General features: G+C 40.4%; 1 protein-coding gene across 1 annotated transcript in view; it reads left to right on the top strand.

Moving 5' to 3' along the window:
• Positions 1–16,307, top strand: part of LOC126267477 (kininogen-1-like) — a 191,082-nt gene that overhangs the window by 145,547 nt on the left and 29,228 nt on the right. The window contains exons 13-15 of the mRNA XM_049972759.1: positions 9,625–9,729; positions 9,914–10,066; positions 12,187–12,291. Of these exons, the coding sequence (XP_049828716.1) occupies positions 9,625–9,729; positions 9,914–10,066; positions 12,187–12,291 (363 nt within the window). The remainder of the gene's footprint in view (positions 1–9,624; positions 9,730–9,913; positions 10,067–12,186; positions 12,292–16,307) is intronic.

Genomic DNA, 16,307 nt, shown 5'->3' with positions numbered 1-16,307 from the left:
AATCTATTGGTTATGACCTGTAGATTAAAACTGAAGAAACTGCAAAAATGTGGGAAATTAAGGAGATGGGACCTGGATAAACTGAAAGAACCAGAGGTTGTACAGAGTTTCAGGGAGAGCATAAGGGAACAATTGACAGGAATACGGGAAAGAAATACAGTAGAAGAAGAATGGGTAGCTCTGAGGGATGAAGTAGTGAAGGCAGCAGAGGATAAAGTAGGTAAAAAGACAAGGGCTGCTAGAAATCCTTGGGCAACAGAAGAAATATTGAATTTAATTGATGAAAGGAGAAAATATAAAAATGCAGTAAATGAAGCAGGCAAAAAGGAATACAAACATCTCAAAAATGAGATCGACAGGAAGTGCAAAATGGCTAAACAGGGATGGCTAGAGGACAAATGTAAGGATGTAGAGGCTTATCTCACTAGGCGTAAGATAGATACTGCCTACAGGAAAATTAAAGAGACCTTTGGAGAGAAGAGAACCACGTGTATGAATATCAAGAGCTCAGATGGCAACCCAGTTCTAAGCAAAGAAGGGAAGGCAGAAAGGTGGAAGGAGTTTATAGAACGTTTATACAAGGGTGATGTACTTGAGGACAATATTATGGAAATGGAAGAGGATGTAGATGAAGATGAAATGGGAGATACGATACTGCGTGAAGAGTTTGACAGAGCACTGAAAGACCTGAGTAGAAACAAGGCCCCCGGAGTAGACAACATTCCATTAGAACTACTGATGGCCTTAGGAGAGCCAGTGATGACAAAACTCTACCAGCTGGTGAGCAAGATGTATGAGACAGGCGAAATACCCTCAGACTTCAAGAAGAATATAATAATTCCAATCCCAAAGAAAGCAGGTGCTGACAGATGTGAAAATTACCGAACTATCAGTATAATAAGTCACAGCTGCAAAATACTAACGCGAATTCATTACAGACGAATGGAAAAACTGGTAGATGCGGACCTCGGGGAGGATCAGTTTGGATTCCGTCGAAATGTTGGAACACGTGAGGCAATACTGACCTTACGACTTATCTTAGAAGAAAGATTAAGAAAAGGCAAACCTACGTTTCTAGCATTTGTAGACTTAGAGAAAGCTTTTGACAATGTTGACTGGAATACTCTTTTTCAAATTCTAAAGGTGGCAGGGGTAAAATACAGGGAGCGAAAGGCTATTTACAATTTGTACAGAAACCAGATGGCAGTCATAAGAGTCGAGGGGCATGAAAGGGAAGCAGTGGTTGGGAAAGGAGTGAGACAGGGTTGTAGCCTCTCCCCGATGTTATTCAATCTGTATATTGAGCAAGCAGTAAAGGAAACAAAAGAAAAATTTGGAGTAGGTATTAAAATTCATGGAGACGAAGTAAAAACTTTGAGGTTCGCCGATGACATTGTAATTCTGTCAGAGATGGCAAAGGACTTGGAAGAGCAGTTGAACGGAATGGACAGTGTCTTGAAAGGAGGATATAAGATGAACATCAACAAAAGCAAAACGAGGATAATCGAATGTAGTCCAATTAAATCGGGTGATGCTGAGGGAATTAGATTAGGAAATGAGACACTTAAAGTAGTAAAGGAGTTTTGCTATTTAGGAAGTAAAATAACTGATGATGGTCGAAGTAGAGAGGATATAAAATGTAGACTGGCAATGGCAAGGAAAGCGTTTCTGAAGAAGAGAAATTTGTTAACATCGAATATAGATTTAAGTGTCAGGAAGTCATTTCTGAAAATATTTGTTTGGAGTGTAGCCATGTATGGAAGTGAAACATGGACGATAACTAGTTTGGACAAGAAGAGAATAGAAGCTTTTGAAATGTGGTGCTACAGAAGAATACTGAAGATAAGGTGGATAGATCACGTAACTAATGAGGAGGTATTGAATAGGATTGGGGAGAAGAGAAGTTTGTGGCACAACTTGACTAGAAGAAGGGATCGGTTGGTAGGAGATGTTTTGAGGCATCAAGGGATCACAAATTTAGCCTTGGAGGGCAGTGTGGAGGGTAAAAATCGTAGAGGGAGACCGAGAGATGAGTACACTAAGCAGATTCGGAAGGAGGTGGGTTGCAGTAGGTACTGGGAGATGAAGAAGCTTGCACAGGATAGGGTAGCGTGGAGAGCTGCATCAAACCAGTCTCAGGACTGAAGACAACAACCACAACAACAACAACAACAACTGCTTACTAGGTCTTAGAGGCAAATATGAAACCATTTGGATTTCTGAGAGACAGCATGGCACCAATGCTGGATTGAGATGCGTTGTTCTCCAGAGTCAAAGGCTTACCAAGGATGAATGTGTTCAAACACGGGGTGAAGCAGAGATGACGCTTCAATGTCTGGAATGCCGACTGACACACCTCAAACCACATGAACCTCCCTTCTTTCTTCTGAAGCTGATTCAACAAATGACAAAAGTGAGCAACCTGTAGATTGAATTTTGTGCAGTTATTTACATTCCTTAAAAGTGACTGTAACTTCCCAAAATTCACATGAAAAGGCAAATTTCATGTTACAGCAATATGTTCTGTCATTGGGGTGATACTGCCCTTGCTTAACATGGACCACAAGTATTGTCATCTAGGAAGAAAGCCACATTTCTCAAGCTTGCAATGGAGAACATTGTCCAACAGTCACTGGAAAACCACCTGCAAATTTTGTAAATACGATTGTCTCATGGAGCCAGTAACACAGTAGTCATTCAAATAGATGATGCAGCACATTCCTGGAGCTTAAGTTACCCAGAATGGCAAATGGTTGAACTAATATACCCAGAAAGGAATACCCAGTATTAATATCTGTCAACAATTGGTATCCAATGGCAGCTGCAAGTATGCATCTCTGAGATCAGTTTTGGAGATATACTGACTGCCAGCCAGCTTATCCAGCAATTCTTTGGGATGCACTATGGGATAATCTTCTATTTCACTTTGTGCATTGGTCGTGTGCTTGAAATCGCCACAAAGTCTAACATCGCTATTTGGTTTCTGGGTTGGGGCTAGCCCACTGGCTTGATGACACTGGTGAAACCACCCCCAAGAATCTGCCATCTGCCGAGTTCTACTTTCACTTCGTCTTCCATATCAAACTCAATGGGTTGGATGAGACAGAACTTGGGAATTATTGATGGTTTCCGAGTTATTTCGGATTCAGATTTGATAGCTCTACCCAGATCCTTACAGAAAAGTTGATTGAATGACTGCAGCAATGCTTGATGTTCAAAAATTGAACAACCTGAGAAATGACATCAACTTCATCTACCAATATGAATCCAGAGCATCAAGTCCAAAAATATTTTCCGTCAACAGCGAATTTACAACCAAAAGCATGTTCTGGTGCTCCACTGTTTGGACTGGGCCATGACTGGTATTTGTCTGTGCAAGGGAATCAGCTACCTACTGTAAAATAGTATGTGGTACTGAGAACACTGAAAGGTGATCAAAATAGCTGAGTCCCCTGTGCCTAGTTCAAACTTTGTACAACATCCAGCTATCTTCAAGTCTACCATGATGCAGTGCAACTGTAGGCCCACTGACATACATAGGGGCTCGATTGTGAACATGGGAAAGTTGTCCTTTGGCACTGTTCTCTATCATTTATTACAAACAGCTGCTAAATGTTGTGGAATATGGCAGGCTTGATAAGGGCCAAAGAAAGGGCATTACCTCCTCTCATGTAGTGACCAGCAATTAGGGCAAGACTGTTGTGCTAGTGAGTGAGAGTCCAGCACTATGGAACAACAGAGCTCTGTGCTGCTGTGAACAGCATGATTGACTGACGCAGCAGAAACTGACTGCAATCTGGTGCGACCCCTACCTCTGTGGCAGACTGATGCCAGGACGCCAGACAACCCATACTTTTACTTGGCTCGACCAACCAACTCAACAACTTGGTTGCTAAAGTATGAGCAGTTACCGATGGGGACTACTCCTGCTCTACTGACGTGTCACCTGCCTCCTGCAAATTGCCCAGAAATGCATTTTGACTACAGAAATCAACTCCTCCAATTATGCAATTTGTGCTATATCATCGAATGTTTGATCTGAATGTGTTGTCACTTTAGCCTGTAACGCTCTGTGTGCCGCCACCTGTAACAGTACATTGCAAGTTAGGAAGGAGCCACATAGGACACGCTGCATTGCTTACACTAAAAATTACACTGAGGTGTCAAAAGTCATGGGATAGCAGTATGCACATGTACAGATATCAGTAGTATCTTGTACGTAAGGTACAAAAGGGCTGTGCACTGATGGAACTGTCATTTGTACTCAGGTGATTTGTGTGAAAAGGTTTTCAACATGATCACGTCCACATGACGGGAATTAACATACTTTGAACATGGAATGCTAGCTGGAGCTACACACACGGTTCATTCCATTTTAGAATTCATTAGGGAATTCAATATTCTGTAACCCCCAGTGTAAAGAGTGTGCTGAAAATACCAAACTTCAGGTGTTACGGACAATGCAGTGGCCGACGACCTTCACTTAATGACTGAGAGCATGGCACTTACATAGAGTTGTCAGTGCTAACAGACAAGGAACAATGCATGAAATAACTGGAGAAATCAATGTGTAACATATGACGAATGAATCTGTTGGGACAGTGTGGCCAAATTTGGCATCAATGGGCTGTGGTAGCAGACAGCTGATGCAAACGCCTTTGCTAACAGCACGACATTAACTGCAGCTCCTCTCCTGGGCTTGTGATGATATCAGTTGGACCATAGACAACTGGAAAAGCATGGCCTGCTCCGGAGAGTCCAAGTTTCAGTTGGTAAGAGCTGATGGTAGAGTTCAAGTATGGTGCACACCCCAAGAAGCCATGGACCCAAGTTGTCAACAAGACATTGTGCAAGCTGGTGGTGGCTCCATTATGGTGTGGCCTGTGTTTACATGGAATGTACTGGGTCCTCTGTTACAACTGAATGGAACTGGTTATGTTCAGCTTCTTGGGGATATTTGCAGCCATTCACGAACTTCATGTTCCCAGACAACGATGCCATGTCTCCTCACAACAATTGTTCATGACTGGTCTAAAGAACATTCTGGACAATTCAAGTGAATGGTTTATCCACACAGGTCACCCAACAGGAATCCAATCGAAATATTGTGGGACATAATCGAGAGGTCAGTTCATGCACAAAATCTTGCATATGCAACACCTGAGCAATTATGGACAGCTACAGAGGCAGCATGGCTCAGTATTTCTGCAGTGGACATCCAGTGAATTGTTGAGTCCATGCCATGTTGAGTTGCTGCACTAAACCAGGGAAAAGGAGGTCTGAGACAGTATTAGGAGCTACCCCATGACTTCCGTCACTTCAGTGAAAATCTACATGCTAACCCTTGTAAGTTGACTATCCACTCCTCATACAACTGGCCAGGACACTTAAGATGTTGACTGAAGTGCAAGTGGGCAGCTGCTACATACATTTGCTGACTGTAGTAGTGCATTAGTAATGTACATAACTCTAAAAATCCTGTTTCCTCATGGTCTGTAAGTGCCCTGCTATTTCTGTACCACCTCTTACAAACTGTTGCTAATTGACAGCAACAAAATGCTCTGATCCACTGGCTGTGATTCAGCTTACCTGTCATTATAGCTTAAATAATTTTCCCACATTTCTGGGATCTCATCAAAACCAGCAAATGGGGCCATTGATGGTGGTTCAGGCTGTGCCGCCTGGACGTGTGTCGCTGGCTATGGGACAGCAAAAGGATGGGTTCCTGCATTTGCTAGTGCTGTTGTTGCAACTGTTCTGCTGCTGCTGTTTGTACTGCTCCTCCTGCAGCCACATTTCTTGATTCCCACACTCCAAATATGCTGTCAGTGGTGGCAACAATATATAACACTAATGTGAAAACAAATAAACACACAAGAGCGAGTTCTTGTCACCAGCTATTATATCTCCTATAGTGAGATGATTGGAAAAAAAAAAAAAAAAACACGCTTGAGACGAGCATGAAGCATTATGACATATGGAGCTCATGAGAAAAATAATGTGTGTATCATCTAACTAGCAAGCTGTGTCCAAAGGCACTGTCAGGTCCAAACACAGAAAAATATGAGTGTAACAATGCAAAGAATTCACAAAACTTATCTGAGCACATATAAGCCAAGTAAATAAGAATGCGGGCAGTTGTTAACATGCAGCTGGCTTCAGAGTCCATGTTGTCAAACCAAGAATGTTAAGTCTCCAGAGGCACTGCCTAATTTAGGAAATAGATGTGCTGCTTACGGTGGAGTCACGGATCACTCTTACTTTTGATATTGAACATCTCATCTGATGTTCATCAGTTTGGCACGGATACCAAAGGGGAAGATTTTCAAACAGATTTAGTAGGTTCATGTTATAAAGCGTAAACAGGTGTATTTATATACACAAATATCCCACACGTCCAGGGCCTCGCTGCAATGGAGCACTTCCTTTCACGTCAATCACCTGCCACCCTACCTAAAACCTCTTTCCTCATCACCTTAGCCAGCTTCATCCTGACCCACAACTTCTTCACTTTTGAAGGCCAGACATACCAACAATTAAAGGGAACAGCCATGGGTACCAGGATGGCCCCCTCGTATGCCAACCTATTTAAGGGTTGCTTAGAGGAAGCCTTCTTGGGTACCCAAGCCTGCCAACCCAAAGTTTGGTACAGATTTATTGATGACATCTTCATGATCTGGACTCACAGTGAAGAAGAGCTCCAGAATTTCCTCTCCAAACTCAACTCCTTTGGTTCCATCAGATTCACCTGGTCCTACTCCAAATCCCATGCCACTTGCCTTTATGTTGACCTCCATCTATCCAATGGCCAGCTTCACACATCGGTCCACATCAAACCCACCAACAAGCAACAGTACCTCCATTATGACAGCTGCCACCCATTCCATATCAAATGGTCCCTTCCCTACAGCCTAGGCCTTCATGGCAAACGAATCTGCTCCAGTCCTGAATCCCTGAACCATTACACCAAAAACCTGAAAACAGCTTTCGCATCCTGCAACTAACCTCCCGACCTGGTACAAAAGCAAATAACCAGAGCCATTTCCTCATCCCCTCAAACCCAGAACCTCTCACAGAAGAACCCCAAAAGTGCCCCACTTGTGACACATACTCCTGACGATCAAGTACCACGGTCGTGGAACCCTTGTCAGCCGGAAGAATGATGATGGATCCTGCCCCGAAATGAGACCCATCCTTCATGAAATCCTCCCCACTCCACCAAGAGTGTCTTTCCGCCGTCCACCTAACCTTCGTAACCTCTTGGTTCATCCCTATGAAATCCCCAAACCAGTAAAACCTGTCCTATGCACCCTCCCACCACCACCTACTCCAGTCCTGTAACCCGGAAGGTGTACACGATCAAAGGCAGAGCCACGTGTGAAAGCACCCACATGATTTACCAACTGACCTGCCTACACTGTGACGCTTTCTATGTGGGAATGACCAGCAACAAACTGTCCATTTGCATGAATGGACACAGGCAGGCAGTGTTTGTTGGTAATGAGGATCACCCTATGGCTAAACATGTCTTGGTGCACGGCCAGCACATCTTGGCCCACTGTTACACCGTCCAGGTTATCTGGATACTTCCCACCAACACCAACCTATCCGAACTCCGGAGGTGGGAACTTGCCCTTCAATATATCCTCTCTTCTCGATAACCACCAGGCCTCAATCTCCGCTAATTTCAAGTTGCTGCCACTCATACCTCACCTGTCATTCAACATCATCTTTGCGTCTGCACTTCCGCCTCGACTGACATCTCTGCCCAAACTCTTTGCCTTTAAATTTGTCTGCTTGTATATATATATTAAAAACAAAGATTCCAAGACTTACCAAGTGGGAAAGTGCCGGCAGACAGGCACATGAACAAAACACACAAACACACACACAGAATTACTAGCTTTCGCAACCGATGGTTGCTTCTTCAGGAAGGAGAGGGAAAGACGAAAGGATGTGGGTTTTAAGGGAGAGGGTAAGGAGTCATTCCAATCCCGGGAGCGGAAAGACTTCCCTTAGGGGGAAAAAAGGACAGGTGTACACTCGCGCTCGCACACACACACACACACACACACACACACACACACACACACACACACACACACACACATATCCATCCGCACATACACAGACACAGGCAGACATATTTAAAGGCAAAGAGTAAGGGCAGAGATGTCAGTCGAGGCGGAAGTACAGAGGCAAAGAAGTTGTTGAAAGACAACATGTCTTATGTGTGTGTGTGTGTGTGTGTGTGTGTGTGCGCGCGCGAGTATATACCTATCCCTTTTTTCCCCTAAGGTAAGTCTTTCTGCTCCCAGGATTGGAATGGCTCCTTACCCTCTCCCTTAAAACCCACATCCTTTCATCTTTCTTTCTCCTTCCCTCTTTCCTGACGAAGCAACCGCCGGTTGTGAAAGCTCGTAGTTTTGTGTGTGTGTTTGTGTGTTATTTTATTGTGCCTGTCTACCAGCACTTTCCCGTGTGGTAAGTCTTGGAATCTTTGTTTTTAATGTATTTATATTGATTTACATAAAAATAAATTAATGCTTTAGGCTCTGTTTCTGATGAGCTAAATCCTATATTTGTTAAAACAAATTTATATAGATACTTCATTTCAATCAGGAACTCCCATTTCCCTGGGAAGAAAACTATTAAAATAATATTTTTCACAAAAATTTAAATCAGTATCAAAGAAGGGTTAATGAAGATGAAAATTGTAACACTAACTTGATTGCTGTGTTAATCCTCCGGCATGCTCTTTCCAATGGCTGTTGGAAAAACTACAGATAGTGTGGTGCTAGTTATGTTACCAAATCTGTTACTATCTTATCAAGTCTACTCTAGCTCATCTCAAATTCAAATTTTTTTAGTGTCACTTCATATAAGAATGAATCATTGGATGACTTGGACAATATTGTCATTGTTAATGCAAGACTGTTTCACTTGTTTGTCAAGTAATTTGTGGGTGAAGAACATAATAATTTTTTTATAGAAATAGTTCCTAAAATTTATTTGAATCTGTTTCCCTTAATCCTTGGTTTTTATAGATAATTTAAAAGTGATTTGATTTTGATTGTAGATTTTTAGACTATGTTAGTTTGATTAGTGTTCTTAGCATTTTAGGGTATTATTGGCTCTTTAAGGGATTTATTCTGTGGTTTTCATGTTCAGTGAGTACAAATATCATCTGCAAATAAAACTAAATGGGAAGTTATATTTAGGGGTAAGTCACTTACAAAAAATAATAGATAAGGAATAGAATATCTGGAACATATTGGATAGAAGATTAGAGGATGTTTCAAGACATCAAGGAATATTTTCCATCGGAGTAGAGGGAGCCATAAAGAGCAAATACTGGAGCCAAAGATGGAAATTGGAATATAGCCAACAAATAATTGAGGACAATGGGTGTAAGTGCTGGTCTGAAGTGAAGAGGTCGGCACGGAAGAGGAGGTTGCAGCAGGTAGCATCAAATCAGTTAACAAGAGTACACTTAAAGTGGCATCTGAAACTTTCCAGCCTAACAAATAATGTCCTGTGCCAGGTGTTAAAACTACCCTTGGCTTTCCCTCTGTTGAATATGACTGTGTTGAAAAATTTCATTGGTTTTCTTTGTCATTTCAGAATAACCAAGTTTGTGATGTGAAGATATGGGACAGGCCATGGCTAAACAAGCGTGAGATTACGGAAATACAGTGCTCTTCCAAGTCGGACAGAACGAGACGAGCAGTTAGTAGTAATTATTATAAATAAAAGATTACTCTCTTCTTTACAGTTGAAATTTTTTCTTTTTGCTCGAGTTGCTCTTAATTACTTTGCAAGCTGTCTACTGATTTAATTGATTATGTCATGATAATTTTCTTTCCAGTCTATACACAGTTTACTCTTTTTCATAACAAACCTTAAATTACAGGCACTACCTGATGTCCGTGGAGTAGGTCTCCAAGGTGCCAAGATAGATGATAATGTCAAGAATGCTGCAGCTTTTGCAGTAAGCGAAATTGATAAGCAACAAGATTCAGAGTACAAGCTGGTCTTGGTTAAGATTATATTTGCTCAAACACAGGTAAGAATATTTATTATTAGTAACATTTATTACTATTATGAAGCAATTGCAAGCTGTGTAAGCTCTTTGCAGCTAGTGGAACAGTATTTTGCCCAACTAGTGTGAAAGAATGTTGTAAAAACAAACAAGTAATTTTCAAAAATTGGATGTCTAATTATGATCTCATTATGTGGTGAGGTCAGTTATTCCTTTTGGCCCTTAGTTTTTCCACAATGTGAAGTTCTTGAGCTGTCATATAGTTCCATATTTCTTGGATTTTCAGTTCTCCAGTTATTGAGTTCTTCGCTGCCTCAAGCACATTAAGTATTATTTATCTCTAGAATATAACCGTTTCTTCATTTTTCCTTATAAAATTCTAAATTTCACATGAAAAATGATAATTCAGTGTACAAGTGACTTATAGGCAGATATCTTGATTTTTCAGAGAGATTTCTGCTGTTTAAGACATTTGACTTGAACATGTGACATATATTACATATTTTCTATCTGTTTCTGTCAGTGAGTTTTCAGAGGCCCTTCGGCATGTTTTTTGTGCAGTCCAAGCATCAGATTTTTAAAACTCATATTTGCTGGAAAATTCATGATGTAACATGATTCAGTAAACATAAATTCATTGTTTTTATATGATATGAGAAGAAATAGTGAGGCAAAGTTTTATGTTTGACATTCTTAGTGGCTGTAAGAAATGCTTGTGAGTGAGTGATGTGGGATCCATGTAGGATGACAGATGATACTATTTATGGGGGGGGGGGGGGGGGGGGGGGGTTGACACAATACCTCTTCATATGGAGGTTAAGAGGTTACATTTGAGAGTAGGATCAGGTGTTGTAGCGGTTCCACCTTCTTTTATTTCTTCGATTGTTGTCCTCAGTATCGACATACTGCATTGCTTTTCTGGCTTAAAAATGGGTTGTGGATTCTGACTACTGTTAATGATGTAGCTGATAGATGCATAGTTACGTTTCACAGTCTGTTATTGTCACTTTTCACAACTCCCCGATAGTACACAGTTATTTGGTCAGTGCACTATTGTTATAACTTTCAATAAGCCTCATAATAGTTCTCAGGTGAACCTCCAAATACTGCTACTATAGTTAACTGTTGAGCATGCATGAGCAGTAAAAACATAACCACAAAGTTCACAGTTCTTGAAGAATAAAAAGGTACCGTACGTATGGAAATAGTCACTGTCATTGTTTTTACACATGGCCTATTGTGTAACACTTATTTCATAGATGCATTGTTATTGATCTAACCAACACATGTTCGTCGTCTGAATCTCGGCTGTAGACTGACTGTCTCTTGGCCAAAAAACGGGCCCAATAGGTGCTGAAACTACACATTGTTTGGAGTTCTTTTTAACAGTTTCTTCTACTACAAGGGTTAAGCAGAATTATTTGTGTAAATCATGAAATTAACAAATATAGTTATGTAAACAATACTTTTGACAAAACTGTTAATTACTTTGGAATTAATGAAGGGCTGGTTTTGCTAACATGTTTTCAACTAAAGACAAATAGATACTTTAAGAATACTAGTGTTTTGTCTTCCAAATGTTTATAACTAGTGCAGAATTTATATTTGTTTATACATCAACAATAGAATTTAAGTTATGAAACAATTACTGATTTTACCCTATAACATAAGATGCTAAGTAGGCTTCTACCACATCCTTGACAATCATCTTCCTTAGGATATCTGGATTAACATGTTGGTTCTTTTTTAAATATTTATTATATATTTTTGTATTCCTACATGTTCCACTTAGAGGGTCTCCTCATTGTGGGTCTGCAGAATGAATAGTTGTAGTCTGTTTCCTCCCTCTGTTTCCTGTCTGCCCTGCTTGAATTTCAAGCTCTCAGAATTTTTTTAAGTACTTTCTCTAATCTTCTGTGTGGGTCACCAATTTTGCGTACAATCTCTTATATACCCACAAAATTATTTAATCAGAAGCATCGTCAAGTTAAATTTTGGACGTCAACTGCTTTTACAGGTGGTGCCAGTGTCATTAACAGACTTTTGATCTCTCTCGGCACAATTACAAACTGCTGACTACTGTGTGAAAATTTTGGATATTACTCAGCAATGCTTATGTAATTAAAAATTATTTGTATTTTCAGGTTGTTGCAGGAAGGTTATATAATTTTAAACTAGAAATTGGACAGAGCAACTGTACCAAAGGAAACGATGTTGTCACTGCACAGTGTACAGTGCAGGATAAATCGGTAAGCCAACCCTAAACTGATGCTATTAAAATACATGTAACTATTTTGAAATGTTTTATACTGATGGGGCTCGCCTTTTAGAGTGAGTATTGTAGAAAATATCAACAATGTTAGAAAATACAGATTGCTAATTATCGTAAAGAAAACACGTCAAGCTGCAGACACTTACATAAGGTTTCCTCCCTCCGTTTCCTGTCTGCCCTGCTTGAATTCCTAGCCCTCAGATTTATTAATGGTGTTCTTCCCCCATCTTCTATGTGGGCCACTCATGCTGTGTACAGTCCTTTTCTAGAAAAGAAGTCATGAAACGGCTGCATAGCAGATTGACCTGGGCACTGCACAGCCATATTTAGTCGAGTACAAATACTGATACTGATTTCAGGATATAGTAGCCTGGAATGTGTGTGTCTGCTATCATCACATCATTATCAGATCATTGTACAGGCAAGTGTGGACTGCGGTGGAATGAGGTGTCACCTTGCAATGAGAGACAGAAAGGTAGTACTGTTTGAAGATTATGGTGCAGTTTGAGGAGGGAGTGATAGCAGCTTTTGAGTTAAGGGGGACAATGATCCAATAGTAATAAGGAAAAGTGGGTCATGGCAAGGGCTTAGAATTCGTTAAGTCACACCAATCCCCCCCCCCCCCCCAATCCCACTCTCCCCCCTCCCATCCCACTGCCCCTCCCCCCCCCCCCCCACACACACACACAAACACGCGCGCACACACACACACACACACACACACACACACACACACACACACACACACACATTTACTCTAGTTATGTTGAGACTAAAATTTCCCATGCTGAGACAGCTGATTACAATCTGGCCTGAAAAGTTCTCCCCATTGGCTCCAGGAAGACGTTGTGTAGTACTTCAGTTAGTTTTTCCTCTGGGTTGCTACAGATTACAATTCAGTTCTAGTCATGCGCTGGCAGCAACTGTGGGCAACTATTATGAGCCATCTGTGTAATAATGTGATAACATTATGACATTTTAAAGTCACCATATAGGAACTGTCTGTCATAGATGAACAAGAGCTTCCTGTCCCAAACTAGTGACACATGTGTAACTGAAAGTAGCAATGATCCTTTTAGGCCACTGTTTGCACTACTTGGAGAGTAGTCTGCTTTATGCCAGTTGGATTAACAGATGCACAGGGTGTATACAACCCAGGACAACTGGGAGATCTGGGAAAAACCCAGGAATTTTTTCATCTGGGAGAAAACTGGGAAAAACCAGGGAAATTTTTAGAATTCCGGGAATTTTCCCTTGTTTTAGTTTTCAGTTAAATTTTTGCAATTTTGACCGGTAAGAACCGATACTGTATCCCACTACTGCAGAATAATACTTCAACAATAAAACATAAACGAGAGAAAAAAGTGAAAATAACTTAAATTGCGAAGGAAATGCGCCATATACAACAACGACACACAGTGCTCATGCAAGCATCTGCCAACAGCAAAATGTGTCAAAGGCTTAAGGAAGACTATGCAATGCTTCATAATAACAAATTGCTTCCGATGAGCTTGAAGTCACAACTGTTAACATCAGATTTGTTTTAGCAGTTACGAGCAGGCTCTTGTGCATGCGCAGTTGAGTCGTGTTTGTGTAGTAGATTCTCCCACTTCTGGCTACAGGAGTGTGGCTGTTGGCTGTGCAATCAGCTAGATGCTACCGGGGAAAGGGACGCCAGATTCGTATTCTTGAGCAAAAAAACTTGTTTCACAAAGTGCCTAGCATTCGGTGCACGTTTGTCTATCGATTATTCATATGATTTTGTATCTCTTCCCTGTTTGTTTTTGAACACATTTTAAGTTGATTTCTAAATGAATCATAAGTTAATTTTTGAATGTGTGCATAGTGTACGTGATGTCTCTGTCAGGAGAATCCTCGTTGCATCTAGAAATAAACTTTCCGCAGACAAAAGGGGATGGGGCTATACGAGCCGAGTGGCATAAAGCCAAAAGGATGAATACCAATTGCTGTCTTATTATGTGATTGATTGCGTTGTTATAATTAGTAGCAAAAATGATAGATTGAGACTACCAGAATGGAAATAAATGACTGATTGGAATAACAGGTGAGAAAGGTTACGTATTATCTTCATGGTGTATCCAAGAAAATGAAATTTTGATAGAAAATTTTTGGCCAGATCGCTACACTAGTAAGGACCAGCTGCACAGTCCCCGGCTAGCAGCCACTTAAGTTCTATTCTGGAAGTAACATGGAAAACATGTTTTAGGGACACCTAATAACGCTTAATGAGAAAATAATTGCGGGATAACTAAACCTGTGATTCTGGCAGGGTTAGAAAAGTTAATCGGCGAAAAAATTTTGACAAACACGAATAGCTACAGAATTGATGATGACAAGATTGTTGTTAGAACGAGGAAGGAGAAGAAACGGGAACATCACACAAATTATGGAAGAATAAGACAATTCCAAATTAATATAAAAATTTCATAATACTACTTTTCGATCTCATGCTTGAGAAACTGGTGCGTATGAATGAAATGTCAAACTATTTCCTAACATAAAGCTTTTTGCTTGTAGTAGGCCAAATGGGCATTTGATATTGTACTTGATGAATTATATTCTGTCTTGTTATAAAAATTGCCAATTATTCCAAAACAGTCTCGTTTATATGGTGTGTGTTACAAAATTGCTGCAATATTAGAAAGGCCTATTTTGTTTTATCTGGCAGATAGTGACAAATAGACGTAATCCAATCAAGAAACCACACCAATCTTGGGTATTACTTGTGTTAACAGCTTTCTCACTATTAGATAATGACATTTTGATTTTTCGTGTTGCAAAACGTTTGCCAAACTTTGCTGAGGTAATAGATTCTTTCACAGAAAGGAAAGCACGCCATGTAAAGCTGTAGCAAGATTAGAGAGAAAAATTCTAGGTGCTAAGGATTGAAGTAATGTGTAATTTCTTGCTTATTTCTTGTCTTTATTGGTTTTATGTATCCAGTATTTAATTTGCTGTCACACAAAACAGCAACTTATAAGCTAATAGTCAATATAGATTGCAAATTTTCTGAAGAGTTCTTGTTCTCCCGATTACAAATAATGTCATCCGCTATTAATTGCGAGAAGACGGGCAGGCTGTCAAACTGGCTGACTGGGAGCAGGAGAGGCACCACAGGACATTTCAATTTGCAATGTTCTGAATATAGTTTGGTGGCATCCATTACTAAATATATACGTTTCAATTCCACAGAGCGAAATACAGTGACGTGCGGTAGAAGAACACTTTATAAAGAGGCATGGCACTGCAATTTGGCACACTTAGGACCAAATAATGTCTTTAATTTCCTCGAACACATATGTTTTATGTTTCAGACTTTTCAGAGAGATGTGCGCTACAAGATGAACACATTTTTAAAAATTCTATTTTGTTAGTATTGACCCAGTTCGCAAATATCGTAAATTCGGGGCTGATGCGCAGAGCAGTCTGAGTTATAGTGGGTAGCCTCCACGTGACCCGTGTATACGTTTAGTGATTTTGCTGTTTCCCCTTCGTTTACTCTCACGTCAAACGAAAACAAAAGAGATATCTGTGACTGGGAGCTATCAAGTGAATTATAATACATTCACATAATTAAGGAAGGCTAAAATATGTCATTAGTTACAGATTTTATTTCATTTCCACCTTTCTGACAGTCAAGCATTAATCACCTTGCCGAATAATGAAGTTATTTTTGTCGGTTTGCTAAAGAAATTTGACTTTTAATAACCTTTTCCACAGAGGCAGTCAATGTATTGGAAACAAAATGTTTAATTCCACAGTACTGGCTAGTTTCAACTGTTGGCTGCATTTCAAGTGCACGTTTTCATCTTCTAGCATGTATGGCATTATGACATAATAAAAACCAAACGCGATATGTGCTGGTGCTCCAAGATAATTTCATCCTGAAAACCACTCGGAAAAGCTTAATATCAGGTCGAGGTCTACATTGGGAATCTGGACATACAAATGTGCACTTTAAATGTGCACATT

This window comes from Schistocerca gregaria, chromosome 4, assembly GCF_023897955.1.
Source record: "Schistocerca gregaria isolate iqSchGreg1 chromosome 4, iqSchGreg1.2, whole genome shotgun sequence".
NCBI lineage: Eukaryota > Metazoa > Arthropoda > Insecta > Orthoptera > Acrididae > Schistocerca > Schistocerca gregaria.
This window is presented reverse-complemented; position numbering and strand designations above follow the sequence as displayed.